The sequence below is a fragment of the Solanum tuberosum genome, unplaced genomic scaffold (genome assembly GCF_000226075.1).
Source record: "Solanum tuberosum cultivar DM 1-3 516 R44 unplaced genomic scaffold, SolTub_3.0 scf00105, whole genome shotgun sequence".
Classification (NCBI taxonomy): domain Eukaryota; kingdom Viridiplantae; phylum Streptophyta; class Magnoliopsida; order Solanales; family Solanaceae; genus Solanum; species Solanum tuberosum.
The window spans coordinates 154,111-169,275 of NW_006239031.1; the positions used below are offsets into that span (position 1 = coordinate 154,111).

Genomic DNA, 15,165 nt, shown 5'->3' on the forward strand with positions numbered 1-15,165 from the left:
GGGGGGGGGGGGGGGGGGGGGGGGGGAAGGGACCTTATGACAACATACTTTCGAATTTTTTCCTTAGGTCCTTCCCCACTTGATAACAGGCAAAAGTTTGTGCCAAGATTCGAACTTGTGGCGTCGCCTAACCCACACATCACGCATCGTGCTGTTACCGAAGTCCCTGGGGCTAACTTGTTGAAATTATCTAATGATTGAGTTTTGCATGTCTGGACTAATCTGACATAACACATAAGAAGATTACACAAGGAGGAATATGTCTCGCTCTCTATACTAATTCATTTGTTTATGGGAACAAAGACAGGTTTCCTATTTTTTGTTTTCTAAAAAATCAAGCAGGTGGATCTTCAACTGCTGGTGATCACATATCAAAATCTATGCTCTTTTCTGTCACAGATTATCTCCTAAATTTGAACTGGGGGAATATACTTTGTTTTATAAGTCAAAGAGGGTTATATTAACTGTAGCACCAAGTGTGTGCTTGGAGTATGCAGTACAAAGCAAAAACTTAACTTATTGCACATGGAGTGAACTGAAAAACTTCTGCATCTCTCGTGCAACTACTTCTTTGCTCCAAAAATCTGATAAAGATACATCTGAATTTTTGTCTAAAATGTTCTCTTGTTTTCTGCTACTGATTCTTCCTCTCCATATGATCGACCATATGGTTTCTAGTATGGTGTACCAGAGGGGCTTTGTAGCTTTGTGGAGGCCTCTTCTGTTCCAATATAACAGTAGCTCTTTTGGGAATTCAGGGATGCACCATTTCACTTCTAGTGTATTCAGATAGATCGACCATTGCAAAGATGTAACTTTACAATGAATAAAGGTGTTCACATCATCCTATCTTTCCTCATGTAGAACATATCTGTTGCAAAATATCATTCCTTTCCTCTGTAGAATGTGCTTGAGAATAGGGAATACTTTGTGATCACAATTTTTGTAACCCTAAGAAACCAGGACAATGATCATACATTTTATTTTTGTTTTGATAAAGCACACTTTATATTATTTCTCATTACCTCTTATTCATTGCATCAGAAAAGCAATGAGTTGTAATGGAGGATGAGGAAATTTAAGCAAATAGCAATAATCCTCTAAAGAAATGTTTGGCACATGTATACGTTAGCTTGGTACACCTGAGAATAGCCTCGTTCCCCATATTTCCTTTTGTTGCACCCTTTTCTGTAAGTATAGACGATTGGGCGTTATGCATAGAAAACCATTTTGTTTTGTAAGGTTTTCCATTTTTTGGTTTACTTCTTGTATTCGGGCACATATTTGCCCTTCTTCTAATGAATTTTATTACTTTATTTAAAAAATCATGACTTCAATATTGACATGACCGAAATGAGAGATTGTTGTTAATTCTGGACTAACTTCTTTGATTGAAATATTTCCGAGTGCTTAAACTTTGGTCTGATAACTATAAAATGTAGTATACTAGTCAGATTGCTGCGCACTTAGTATTGATTGGAAAATTGTCGAATACTTTTGTCCTTGCATTTTAAAAGATATGAGTCTAGTTGTAGGCAGTCAATTGAATTTTACTTTTGTTTAATCTTTTGCCAAACCATTGAGCTCTGTTGGACTATGCTTTCTGACTTAAGTTGCTTCATATAAGTGTGGACTATCTTTAAGTAAACATGTTTCTCCAAGGTGGTGAAATGATATTTTAGTTTATTTTACCTTTCTATTGGTTCTATTACTGTCATTGAAATAATGAGTATTAATCCCTCTTAATCACTGTAGGCCGGTTATGTCGGAGAGGATGTGGAATCCGTATTATACAAATTACTCGAGGTATGCATGATGATTTAATAGCATTTGAAGTTTTTTTTCATTCTATTCATTCCCGATCTGCTTAGTTAGCTCATTTCATTGACGTTACTTCAGAGCAGAGTTGTAATATTGAGAGTTTCAGATAAGAAATGGTTCTTATTAAAAAAAAGTGATCTGACGCCCGGGCTTGTGTGATTTCACTAAACATGAGGGATATGATCCTAAATATTTAGTTTTCCTGTTTCCAGCAACATTGCGAAGAGATACACGCAAGCACAAGTTCAACTATGTTCTCAATACTGATACTATCAATATATTACTTCTTTTACCTTGTGCAATCTTTGCAATGTTCTTATCCTTCGGGGTGGCCCAATGGTTTGGGCTTGAGACTTCCATGTTGGAGGTCTCAAGTTCGAAACCCCTTGCTAGCGAAAGCAAGGGGTTTGCCTTTTGGGTCGAGCTCGTCGCACCAGGCTTGCCTGGTACGGGTTACCTCTCCGGTGTGGTTTGCGAGCTATTGCATAGAAGTGGGAGGAGTTTTACCATGTGCGCACCCAAAGGGTAGCGGCTGCGGGTTTCTCTTGTCATAAAAAAATAAAATAAAATCTTTGCAATTTCTTTCGGACTTATGTATTTCTGATATACCATTGGTCAGCCATTCTGTGTAAAAATCTTGATGGCTTCTCTTTGGGTGTTACTGCTCCTGATTCTTTTGGTATAAAAATCTTGCTTCCATTTGATGGCCATTCAGAAAGTATGAGCCTAATAGAGTAAATATGATTTTTAATTGGAATATGGGAGCAGCTGAGTAATTCTACTGCTAAAAAACTGAATTTATTGTGCATGTGAAGTACTGCTACTGCAAATATAAGGTCATCATGTAGTAGGAGAAACATTTAAAACTGGCTCCTAGAATTGCAATTAACTCATCATATTTTAGATTTGAAGAATTGTAGGGAGGTGATTGATAAATTTGACTAGTTTAACAAGGAACTGGCTGGATAGTTGGCCCAGATTGATGAGCCTGTGTAACCAATCAAAACTTTAGGAGCTTATGTCACACTAAAAATTTAAATTTTCTGAATAACACTGCTGAGCTTGACTTTTTCTAGAATGTTTAATTTGTTCAGTTGTGGCACAGTTTTTGGAGGATTCGAGTGAAAAGAATGTACGCTGATATGAATAAAAGAGGGTAGTGCCGGCAAAATGAGCCCATATTTTGGTAACCCCCCCATAGTTTAATGGGTTGGGTGAGTGACTTTTTACATGGGTAAAATATGGGTTGATACCCATATTCAACCCATAAAAATATGGGTAAAATATGGATTAGCCAAATTAGTTGAGCTTCTAACTTTTATTCACTCAAAATTCATGATATCACTAAAAAATTGTAACTTCTCTTCCTTTTTATGCTCTTCTATAGAACTAATTATTTTTCTCTATAATTGAAAAGGTGTAGTCTTTGGCCCTCCAAAAATATATATTTTAAATGTACATTTCTTTTGTTAATTAAAGTATAATTATATTTTTATATTGGATAATAAATAAAAATGTAAAATAAGCGAATCATGTATTAGTATTGACATTGCTTAAGCCTTAAAGTGCATTAAGCATGTTTTAGTCCTAAAAATGCAAACTATTCATTTACTTTGAAATTAAAAAATATTTTCCCCTTGTTATTACATAAATTTATTTTATATTGAAAAGTTAGGTATTTTTTTACTTTTATGATACAATAAAACTAAATGAAGCATTTTCAACATTTTTCATCTAAAAAAAGACTAAAATATTTTCTCCATGTTGAATTCCTAAGTAGAGTACTATTTACTCGTGAAAATATGGGTAAAATATGGGTAAACTAGTATTTTACCCAATCAATTTGTTACCCAATCCATTTTTACCCATATCAAATATGGGCGGGTTGAATTATTACCCATTTTATGTTGACCCATTTTCTACCCGCCCATTTGCCACCACTAAAAGAGGGTAATGATTTCCAAAGTAGTCACAATGGTTTCACATTTGTGCAAAAATCATTTTTCCTTTTCATTTTGAGCTGTTTAGGTATAAGAATTATCATTATCACATTGTTGTGAAACTCAACAAACCTGATTGAAAAGGTTGACCCCTTGATGTTCAGCTGATTATTGCATTGGAATAGTTTCTTTTTGATGAAGGTTGCATTCAATAGTTTCTGTGTGGAAGCAAGTTGACTTCCTATTTCATTGTCAAGTAGACTACATGGTTTCTCTTTTGTGATCTGCTTCACTTTTGCACTATCAGCAGCATAGTTATTCAATTATAAATTTTTGGTGTACATGATTGTTTGCAGGCTGCTGACTTCAATGTCGAAGCAGCTCAGCAGGGGATTGTCTACATAGACGAAGTTGATAAAATAACCAAAAAGGTAAAAAAATCATCATCTACTTTATGAATTTGGATTATTGATTTTAAAGTAATCATTCTCATCAGTCATTTGTCTAGGCTGAGAGCCTGAACATTGGCAGAGATGTATCTGGGGAGGGCGTCCAACAGGCGCTGCTGAAGATGCTTGAAGGAACAGTGAGTGTTTATTGCAAATCATTTCATCTGTTTGTTCCAATTGCCTATTACTCTTGTAAACATGTTTACAAATTCAGGTCTGTAGTTCTGTGACTTAATGTGTTCTCTTTTGAATCATTTTTCGGAGATCAATAATCTCACTTGCTAAGTTTATCTTTTTCTTCCTCAGATTGTAAGTGTACCTGACAATAGAGCACGGAAGCATCCACGTGGCGATACTATTCAGGTATACTGACTCTATTAAGGCCTCTTTTATCTACTTTTTCTTTTTGAAAATTGCAGGCTAACAGTTTTGTGGGAAAAGCACTTACAACTTGCTATTTGGATGATAATATAGTTTTGTGCTTTTAGAACCAGTTTGATTAAGTTAGGGGTGGAAAACAAATCTCTACTGGGAAAGATTGTTTGACCAAGGAAAATGACATGTCAGACACTGACCTATTCAACAAAACATAAACAGAACGTCTTCACCTAAACTACACATATGTTGGGAGGGGGAAGTCAAGTCAAATACTGGTTTATATATGCCTTGCAGCAATCATCTACGAAGGATTTAAAGTTGTAACGAGTTGGACATTACTTGTTCACTAGCTCATCACTGTTCTTTCTAGATGCTGACAGCTTTGTATATTTTTTCATATACTAATTTGCAGATAGACACAAAAGATATCCTTTTTATCTGTGGTGGAGCTTTTGTTGGTTTAGAGAAGACAATTTCAGAAAGGTAATCTGTCAAACTCAATTAATTTCATGAAACACATTTAGGTCAAGTGATATATTATAGTTCAACTTATCATTCCTTTCACAGACGACAAGATTCTTCAATCGGATTTGGAGCACCTGTTCGAACTAACATGAGAGTTGGTGGTCTAACTGATGCTGTAGTCACATCATCACTTTTGGAATCTGTGAGGAGATCCCTGTGACTTGAGCGTAGTTTTCTTTTCCGGATTACTATTTTGTAGATCTAATGACTCTTTGTTCTTGTGGAATTCTAGAAACCAAATGCATTGGAAGCATTTATTTGACATTGCTTTCTGTATCTAGGTAGAAAGTGATGATCTCACTTCATATGGACTCATACCTGAATTTGTGGGACGGTTTCCAGTTTTAGTGAGTTTATCTTCCCTTGATGTGGATCAGCTTGTTCAGGTTTGTCTACTCTTTTCGCCCTTTGGCGATGTAGTTTCTAGTTTCACATTTTCCTGATATAATTGGCTTTTGGGAACTCCAACTGTGCTAAGGAGGTTGATGACCAACTTAAAAATAGTCAAATTATGATGAATCCTCATAGTATTTGTTGATGAAGTCTTATTGAAATGGGCCCAACCAGAGTGAATTACACCCCAATTTTTAAATGTGGTTTTGATCGATTGATTGGGTGGGGAACTTTGGGAATTTTTCCTTTTGCTTTTAGGTGCTATCATGGACTCTTAAATAGTAAATATGTTCTGTTATATGTACCCTCTTCCAATATTTGCCTTCACTCTCTTTCTTTGATCCTTTTTTCCATGTTGACATCAGTAAAATCATCTTTGTGCCTCTAGAATTGGAGCTTGAGATGCTGCTGCCGCGTGCCAACAATTACATTATCAAAATCTTCAAATAAGCCTTCATGCTTGACGATTCTTTGCATTTATAATCTAGATCAGAAGTACCTTTGCCTAGTTAAATGCTTTAATCTTACAGTAGTAGGTTAATACTTAATACATGGATAGAGAAGTCAACAACAACATATCCAGTGGGATAGAGAAGTTAACCAACTGAAGAAAATGTGAAGTGTGTGGCTGTGTGTGTGTTTGTGAGAAGTCTTTTTGAGGTTCAATTTGCATGCATTGAGAAATATCTGTTTATGATTTTTGGACTTTCAGGAAAAGGAGAAAAAAAGTTATAGGCTGCTTGAAGATGAAAGAAAATATTTGAAGTTGATGTTCTCTTTTGCATTTCACCCTCCGTATTGTTTCTTAATTTTTTTCCTTTTGGTTGTGGGTCCTTATTTTTGCTCTGCAGGTTCTCACAGAACCCAAAAATGCTCTTTGCAAGCAATACAAGCAAATGTTCAACTTGAATAATGTAAGCTTTTAGCTCAGCGCTGTTTAGCTTTAATGTTTGATACTTCATTCCTCTTAAAAAGGAAGTTTCTCTCTTTTTTCCAACACTCTCGCTAGAAAAATGGTAAAGAGAAGAAGAAGCCATTCTTGAAAAAAAATGGTACTTCATTATGATGCACTGGATCAAAATCAGTCATGTTACCTCAAAATTGTTTGTTTTGACGGTACAGGTCAAATTACAGTTTACCGAGAATGCACTTCGACTTATTGCCGAGAAAGCCATTGCCAAAAACACTGGTGCACGAGGCTTAAGATCTATACTAGAAAGTATTTTGACTGAAGCCATGTTTGAGGTATTGCATGTGACACTGCAATTTTTTGTATTTGGCGTTAATTCTGGAAGAGCTTGGTAAAATATCTCACCATTTTACTCTCATCACATTGAGGCCACAAGGGAGGAGATCTATCACCTTTTACTTGGAAGTTTGAAATACCTGCTTTGTGTATTACTTCCAAAATTTTCGTGAGCACCCCATAAGTGGTTGGCATAGCTATCTTATTTGCTCCAAATTTCCAAAATGAACCTAAACATGATCTTTACCTGTCTTTTGAAATGTGCCTAAATATTGGTTTCAAAAGCTCCAAAAGTTCTATTAAAGTGCCTTTTCTCTCAAACCTTTATGACTAAATGTATTTTTAATCATGTTGCAATTACCTGAGGAATTGTTATTTTCATGCTCAAACGCGTCACATTCCCAAACGGTGCCTCAGTGAAATATCTTTACATAGCTCTCATTATCCTTGTGCTTTTTCGGTCACATGGCACTCAGAGGATCCTTTGTGCATGCCACAGCTGTTCTTATAAACCATATCCTGGAATATTGTGCACAGGTTCCTGGAAGCAAGCCAGGCGAGGAATCTGTAGAGGTTGTCTTGGTTGATGAAGAGGCTGTCGGAACAGCTGATACAATTGGATGTGGAGCAAAAATTCTTCATGGTAGCAGTGGGCTGGAGAATATTTCCCCTACTACTGGATCTTCAATGACAATGGTATGTCTCCTTTCATAGATAAGCATTTTAAGACAACTTGCCATCAACCAACCCATCATTATTATGATCGCCAGTTATATTTGTATGAACGTACTGAATCTTGGTCAATAAGTGGGAAAATGTGTGAATCAAAGAACTGTTTGCTTTAGATTTTCCATGCTCTCTGGAAAGGATTGCTAAGTGTAAATTTCTTGAGTGATTTAGCAATTTTTTTCAGGAAAAGAATGAAGCAACAAAAGAAGACTTGGACTCAGAGTCTGAGGATCCGGCAAGAGCCTTGAGCTTGTGATCTCAGTGGTCTGTTTCTTCTCAATTTTCTTTTTTTGTGTGAATTCTTGTATATAAAGTATCGTCAAACATGCAAAGCTAGTTGGGGTTCCTTGTTCTTAAAAGAAGGCTTTTTGTATACCCAGATTTTTAAATTCCGAATTGAGTTTTTATATAAGTTCCACAGCCTCTTCCCCTGGATACCTGATCCAATCCATTTTGACTTCCAGGACGATGCTAAAAATTATGCTGTTCTGTTTTCATTCCTATCTGAGGTTCTATTTGATGCACGTGATTGGTTAATTTGAATTTGAAACAGTGTTAAGGGGGGTACAACCTCAAAAAATGGGGAAGTTATCTCTTGTATATCATGTGAACTAGAGATTCTATGTTGCAATTGTATGGTGAGTTTTGCTTTGATATGCTTCTCTGCAGCAACAGGAGATATATGGATTTTGCACAAGTTGGATTCGGCATTCTACAATCACATAATAGAACATCAACTTTCTCTTTGGAGATTAGTTAGAGCTTTGGTTGAAGTTTATTCATGAAAATACTCGCTCAACCACATCTACCTTAACTTTTCAATTCCAAGGAATGAGTGCATGAGCTGAGTTCAAGTTCGGTTATAATAATCTTTGCCCGCTTTACAAGCAGCTTCATTGTCAATTCTGGAGGATGAGGTTGACTTGCTGTGTAGGGGGGATCATTTATGGTTACCAGTCGTGTCAATGGCAAGGAATAAATTGAAGTGCTTACTCAAAAAACAAAATGCAGCACAATTGCATATACAACCTCTCTCTCTCTGAGTTGTATGTATTCACGTTGAGGGTTTCTCATGGATGTAGATTTGTACAGTAGCTATTTTCAAGAAATTAGTCACTTAAGCATCAGAAAGGACCTTGGTTGGTTCATCTCGATCCGTTAGTGATGTCTCTTCTTGATCTTGTCTAGTGAAGGTTTCTCGAGTTTAGAGGTTAAATAAGGATAGTTGAGTTGGTGCAGCACGTGGTATTATGTCATAGGAGCAAATTTTGTTCATCTGACTGCAAGATATTTATGTTCCCTAGCCCGACGACTTGAGCCTACAACACTTTGAATTTTTTTAAAGTTTTTGGGAGGGACTATTTTTCCTCTCTGTCATTCTCCTCAGCAACGTCCTATTTGTCATTCTCATTTATCTTGGGTTTCTTTGCCTTGTCCTTGTTCGTATTTTTGGATTTATTAATCCTTCAACCTTTTTTTAATTTATTTTGAGTCATTTTCATGAATTTGGCGACTAACATACATAATCACGTTATTAGGCTAGTTTCACCTTTACTTAATGAATTTGGCGATCATGTCTACCAGATTCATTGTCTCTGAATTTGCCCAACATTTCTCCTAATTTAGCATTACTTGTCAATTTTTTTTTCGAGTTTCAAACCCTCTCTTCTCTCATTCCAATGACAGATATTTTGTATATCTAATTATGCGGCAGTCGTGCGTCCTTGCCCGATTTAAATCTTCAATACTTGGAATATTTTTAAAGGTTCTTAAACTGTTTTCGAATTTAAAACAAATGGCAAATAAAAGAGTGTTATTATTTTTTAAAAAAATACATTCAAATAACAAAAAAATAATAATTCAAATAATGATTAATTAATTATATATATATATTTTATTTTTTTATTTTTTTTTATTTTTTTATTTTCATTAAAAAAATATGAATTAATAATCTAAAAACGCGTTCCATTGATGATATATTGAACTCGACGAAATAATTGTTTTGTCGAATTTTCAAAGTCTATCAAAAGCATATCTATCTATCTATCTATATATATATATATATATATACTTATATACTACCTTAAAAGCATAAACTCCTAAATTGAATGTTGAATTACTATAATACCCCCAATAAAAAATATTCAATTTATTTTATTTATTAGTTTTAATTATTTGTACTATATTAAATGTAGATACCCTTTCATATTAAAGGGTTGTGATTTTCTCAAAGAGATGTGACTTTTTCAAAGGGTTACGACTTTTTTGACATTTTCGATGAGTTGTGACTTTTGCAAAAGTTTGTGATTTTTCCGATGAGCAGTGACTTTTTCGAAAGGTTGTAACTTTTCTGATAAGGAACAATTAACACCTATTAATACTACTATTTGTTAGCTATAAATAGAGGGTTTCCTCTCACTTTTAAACTACGATCTTTTAAAGTTTTCTACTCTTCTTCTTAAAAAATCTTAGGGTTATTTCCAATAGTTGATTAAGTTCAAAATTCAACAAAATTTGAGATACCACATAAGAAAGAGTAGGTGAACAAATGTAGCAAATCATTCATAAATTCACACTCGTATTTTTTCTTACGATTTCCATGAGTTAATAGTGACGAAAAGTTATGGGAAAGCCAATAATAATAAACAAATATGAAAAAAGTCACATGATTTGGGTAAGATGTTTCTTCTTTGATTTTTTATTTTTTATTTTTTTACCCTCAAATGAAGCATTTTCTTTCTGAGTTTGCTTTACAACGGGCATCAACGTTGTCCATTGAATCAGTAGTTTTGATGTTAAATCCACTATTTCAAAAATAGATTTTCACTTTTACTTATAATATGATAATAATTATTTTTTAATAAATATGTAAGTAAAAATGAACGAAGAAAGTAAAGTGTCGATGACAAGAGATTTTAATCAAATGGAATACTATGGTGAATATAGCATGAAAATATATTTTTGTCTTCCTTCTTCATTGTCTATGTATCGTTTCATATTTATTTTTTTCTTATTATTTTTTGTTCATTTTAATTTGAGAAAATTTCATGTCACAATATACACTCCTTGTTAACTATATAAAAATACATAAGAAAATAGTGATTGGTCATGAAATAATCTTAAATAAAATTAAAGATTCTATAAACAATACTTTAAATTTTATTCATCTATTACTTTTTATTATTGAAAAAGTTTAATATATTATATCACGATACAACTTCTATAAGATTCTAGATACTTTCATTAGACAACAACTATATGATATGTACGTGGCAGGAAAAAGGAGAAAACTACAATTCTACAATGATAAGGTAAAAACTTAAAGAAATGAAATATTTTTCACCAAAGGTAATGTTGTTCATGATATATATATATATATATATATATATATCTAAAACAAATAATTGGTCAAGCTAAATATTTGGCATAAACTCAAACCTCAATTTAACCATCATTCGTTATAACAATAAAGTACCCTTTTTTTTTTAGAATTACCTCTCTATGATAGTCTTACTCAAATATTAATTGGTAAAAGACAGATTAAGTATAAAGATAAAATATTGAAATATTTATGGTAATCCTTATTAGTGTCATGTACATACTAAATTTCAAGTATGAATATTTAAGGAAAAATTATATTTAAATGGTGTCCATCATTTATGTTCATAACACCTCAAGAGGTAAGACTATTGGTGACATTTTTTGTATTGATATTTTTTTAAAATTTTGTTGGTTAGATTTGTTTACAAAATTGAGTGAAATAAATAATAATAATAATAATAATACTAAAGAAATGTCACTTTCTCCCCATATTTAACGTTGAATGTATTTTGAAATGTTTCAATAATATCTGGTCATTTTGATCTCAAAATACAAGTAACTCTATGGCAATCTGTATTAATCATTTAAAAGCGCTTGTCCTATGTTCTTTAAATTATAGAATTATTTACTAAAAAGATTTAATTTAGTAATATTAATTCTATTTTACAACATCGTATACTATATATACGTGTGGTCATTCTCACTGAAGTGAAAGAAACACACTCTCTCTGGCAGTAAGCCTTCTCTCTCTCTCTTTCTCTCTTTTTTCCAATGGAATTTTCGTATTATGCTTAGGCTCTTAGGTTTTATGTGTTTTATGTCTTAGGTTGAATTGTGTCTTAGGTGCTTTAGGGTTTTATGTTGGAGAATTTGACTTCTTGATGTTTCTTGATTGAAATTCAACAATGTAATTGATATTGTTTTTGTTTTACCTCAATGGTTTGTTATATTCAAGAATTTACAATGTCATTGTGATTTTTGCCAAGATTCTACAATCTCTTTGTGATTTTTTTACCAAGATTTTACAATGCCATTGTGATTTTCTTACCAAGATTCTACAATGTCTTTGTGATTTTCACCAAAATTCTACAATGTCTTGTAATTTTTTATCAAGATTCTACAATGTCTTTCTGATTTTTATCTAGACTCTACAATGTCTTTGTGATTTTTTACCAAGATTCTACATTGTCTTTGTGATTTTTGACCAAGATTCTACAATGTCTTTTCTGTAGTGAAGAAAGCATAAATGGTACCTATAGTTGTCTGATGGATGTTTTGGTAACTACTTTTAGGCTTTTCTCTAGGGTTGTAAATGTTTGTGAAATCTGCAATGGTGAAGTACTTGATTAAGATCAAATATATTTTTGGGTTCTTCAAGTAAGCTTTCTCTTCTTCTTTTTTCTTGATGGATTTTCGTACTGCTATTTCAAGATTTTCTTATGCCTACTGTATTTTAATTATGTCTTGGTTCTTTAAGGCTTTATGTTGGAGAATCTGACTTCTTGATGTTTATTGATTGGAATTTATCAGTAATTAATAATGTTTTGCTTTAGTGGTTTGTTATGTTTCGAATTTACAATGTTTATGTGAATTTTTACCAAGATTCTACAATGTCTTTTCTTTAGTGAATAATGTATGGTACCTACAGTTGTCTGATGGATCTTTTAACTACTTTTAGACTTTTATTTATGGTTGTAACTGTTTGTTGAATCTTTAATGGTGAAGTATTTGGATCAAAGAGATTTCTGGGTTCTTTGTTGCTTTTATTTTTTCTTTAAAATCTACCAAGAGTTGAATGCCTGCTACTATATGATTGGATGATATTATTTATTTTTAATAATCAGTGTGGTTGTCTTTGTCTTAAAGTAAGCTTCCTCTCTTTTTCTTTTTTTGATGGATTTTCGTACTGCTATTTCAAGATTTTCTTATGATGTCTACTGTATTTTAATTGTCTTAGGCTTTTTAGGGATTTACGTTAAAAGAATTTGACTTCTTGATGTTTCTTGATTGGCATTCAACAATGTAATTGATATTGTTTTGCTTTAGTAGTTTATTATGTTAAAGAATTTAACTTATTGATGTTTCTTGATTGGCATTTAAAAATTGACATCTTTACATAGTTCTCATGATCCTTATGCTTTTTCGGCTACATGGCACTCAGAGGATTCTTTGTGCATGCTTTAGCTATTCTCTCATACCATATCCTGGAATATTAAGCACATGTTCATGAAAGCAAGTTAGGCAAGGAATCTTTAAAGGTTGTCTTGGTTAATGAAGAGGCTGTCGGAACAGCTGATACAGTTAGATGTGGAGCAAAAGTTCTTCGTGGTGGCAGTGGGTTGGAGAATATTTATCTTTTTACTGGATCAACAATGACAATGGTTTATCTCTTTTCATAGATGAGCATTTTAAGATAATTTGCCATCAACCCGTCACGTTATATATCTGATTATGTGCAAAGCTAGTCCCTACCAATTATAGAAATGATTGTCTAGGATTGACCATAATAATCTAGAAATATAATTCAAGCAATGTCTGATCCAGTGAAAGCATTTAATTATATAGTGAGTGATGTCTTATAAACCATAAAAGATGTATATTATAGGCTAGTGAATGTCAAATTTTGTCATTGCTTTCTTTTGTTGCTTATTATCCTTGTTGGCCATTCTAATGCTCCAATGCTTAATGTTCACAAAAGTATTATTCGTATTTCGACCAACAAAAAAAAAAGTTTTATTCATGCTTCTGTGATGTTTCTTACTAAATTAGCTACACTTCTTTCTCTCCTGAATCAGCTAATGCATGGTTTACTTGGCTTCACAATGGGTTCCTTATGGAGGTATGTTGTTAGTTTGTTATGTCTCTTCATATCTGAATGCTTATTCGTCAAGTCTTTGCAATGGAATTTGTTTTGACTGAAAGTCTTGCAACGGCTATGCCTTGTTGCAACCCCTCAGTGTAACACACAACCTCATTTTCTCCTCTCCAAAAAAAGGAACATAATACGTAATAAATAAAGGGACAAACATTAATATGTAGTGTTCTGCAATATATATTCACTGATCCTATTATATGTTCTTAACCCTTCCCTCTTTCGACCCCAGATCCCCCAAATAAATGGAAAAAAATATGCGGACGAGATATTTTTCTTTACAACAGAAATTTACAGTTGCTAATCCATTTTACATCCAAAAAGTACCAAAAAGAGTTGTAGCCTTGTAGGTCGATTGCTTTGTCATGTGCACAAATGATTAATAGTGTAGGGACTTTTGTGTTGAGTTGTTCTGAGGTTCACTATATACAAAGTTATCTATTATATTGTTCACCCATCACATGAAATGTAGCAGTTGTCTAATATTTCAATGATTGCTTGCTCTTCTATTTCTCTCCAGGTTGAGAACAAGTTGGGGCGCCTCAATCTTTTTGTGTACTCTCATATGTTCTCTCTCTACTGTTTTCCCTCTTTGAAAGTGTTGTAATAAATCACAGAAAATTCCAACAAGAAACATATATTTTGATTTGCAGGCTCGGGTTGTGGGTGCCTCAGATATACATTGTATTATCCTCATTTTTAATAAGAGAAAACATTTTTGCTCTGGTAATAGATAACTTCAATGATCTTCTTTTACAATTGTTCAGCTATTCTTTACAAATGAAATGATCACTCATGTGTTGATTCTTTGCTTGTAGAGGATCACGATAAATACTCATGCTTCTCTCTCATACATCATCACATCCTTAGGCAGTCCAATAATTCCATCTATTAATTTTATATACATCTTATTCAGGACTCTGGTAGGAGTGTTCACGGGTTGGTTTGGATCGGTTATTTGTCAAAATCAAAACCAAACCAACTTAATCGGTTTTAAAATTATCAAAACCAAACCAAACCAAATATAATATACATTTATCGGTTTGGTTGTTTTCGGTTTTGGTTTGGTTTGGTTCGGTTATTCGGTTATTAACCATACATAAAAATGAAAGAAACAATTCATTCAAAACGTGAAAAAAGTGACAACAATCCATTCAAACGAAAAAATAGTTAAAATGACTAGCATTACAGAACTTTGGATCATTGAATTTACTGAATAAAACTTCAAAATTCACTATTTTGGCATAGAAGGAAGAGACAATGACATTTTCAGTCCCACAATGAATTTCCATAGACACTCATATACATGAAACCAATAAGAAAAATGTTCTCACCTTGGACATTTTTTCTTTCATAAGTAAATTATAAATAAATTTTGATGAAACATATATAAAATCCTTAAAATTGTTTATGAAATAATATATTATGTATGTATAATAATAAAATTTATGTATATAACTTGTTGGTTCGGTTCGGTTCGGTTATTTCTTC

The 15,165-nt window shown here is 33.1% G+C and overlaps 1 protein-coding gene across 4 annotated transcripts in view; it reads left to right on the plus strand.

Annotated features, from left to right (window-relative positions):
- LOC102602500 (CLP protease regulatory subunit CLPX2, mitochondrial) overlaps window positions 1–8,784 on the plus strand; it is an 11,718-nt gene extending 2,934 nt beyond the window's left edge. The window contains exons 5-17 of one of the 4 annotated variants that reach the window (XR_001473629.1): window positions 1,756–1,806; window positions 4,118–4,192; window positions 4,270–4,347; window positions 4,517–4,573; window positions 5,001–5,071; window positions 5,156–5,255; window positions 5,395–5,499; window positions 6,358–6,420; window positions 6,629–6,751; window positions 7,290–7,448; window positions 7,666–7,745; window positions 7,946–7,990; window positions 8,151–8,784. Coding sequence is in view for 3 of the 4 variants with exons in the window: in XM_006349213.2 (XP_006349275.1) it covers window positions 1,756–1,806; window positions 4,118–4,192; window positions 4,270–4,347; window positions 4,517–4,573; window positions 5,001–5,071; window positions 5,156–5,255; window positions 5,395–5,499; window positions 6,358–6,420; window positions 6,629–6,751; window positions 7,290–7,448; window positions 7,666–7,737 (954 nt within the window). In the remaining variant the exon portion in view is untranslated. Of the gene's footprint in view, window positions 1–1,755; window positions 1,807–4,117; window positions 4,193–4,269; window positions 4,348–4,516; window positions 4,574–5,000; window positions 5,072–5,155; window positions 5,256–5,394; window positions 5,500–6,357; window positions 6,421–6,628; window positions 6,752–7,289; window positions 7,449–7,665; window positions 7,918–7,945; window positions 8,006–8,150 lie in introns of those variants that run through there. The other 3 variants (XM_006349213.2, XM_006349212.2, XM_015309523.1) reach the window with 3 other exon arrangements.
- Window positions 8,785–15,165: the final 6,381 nt, after the last annotated feature.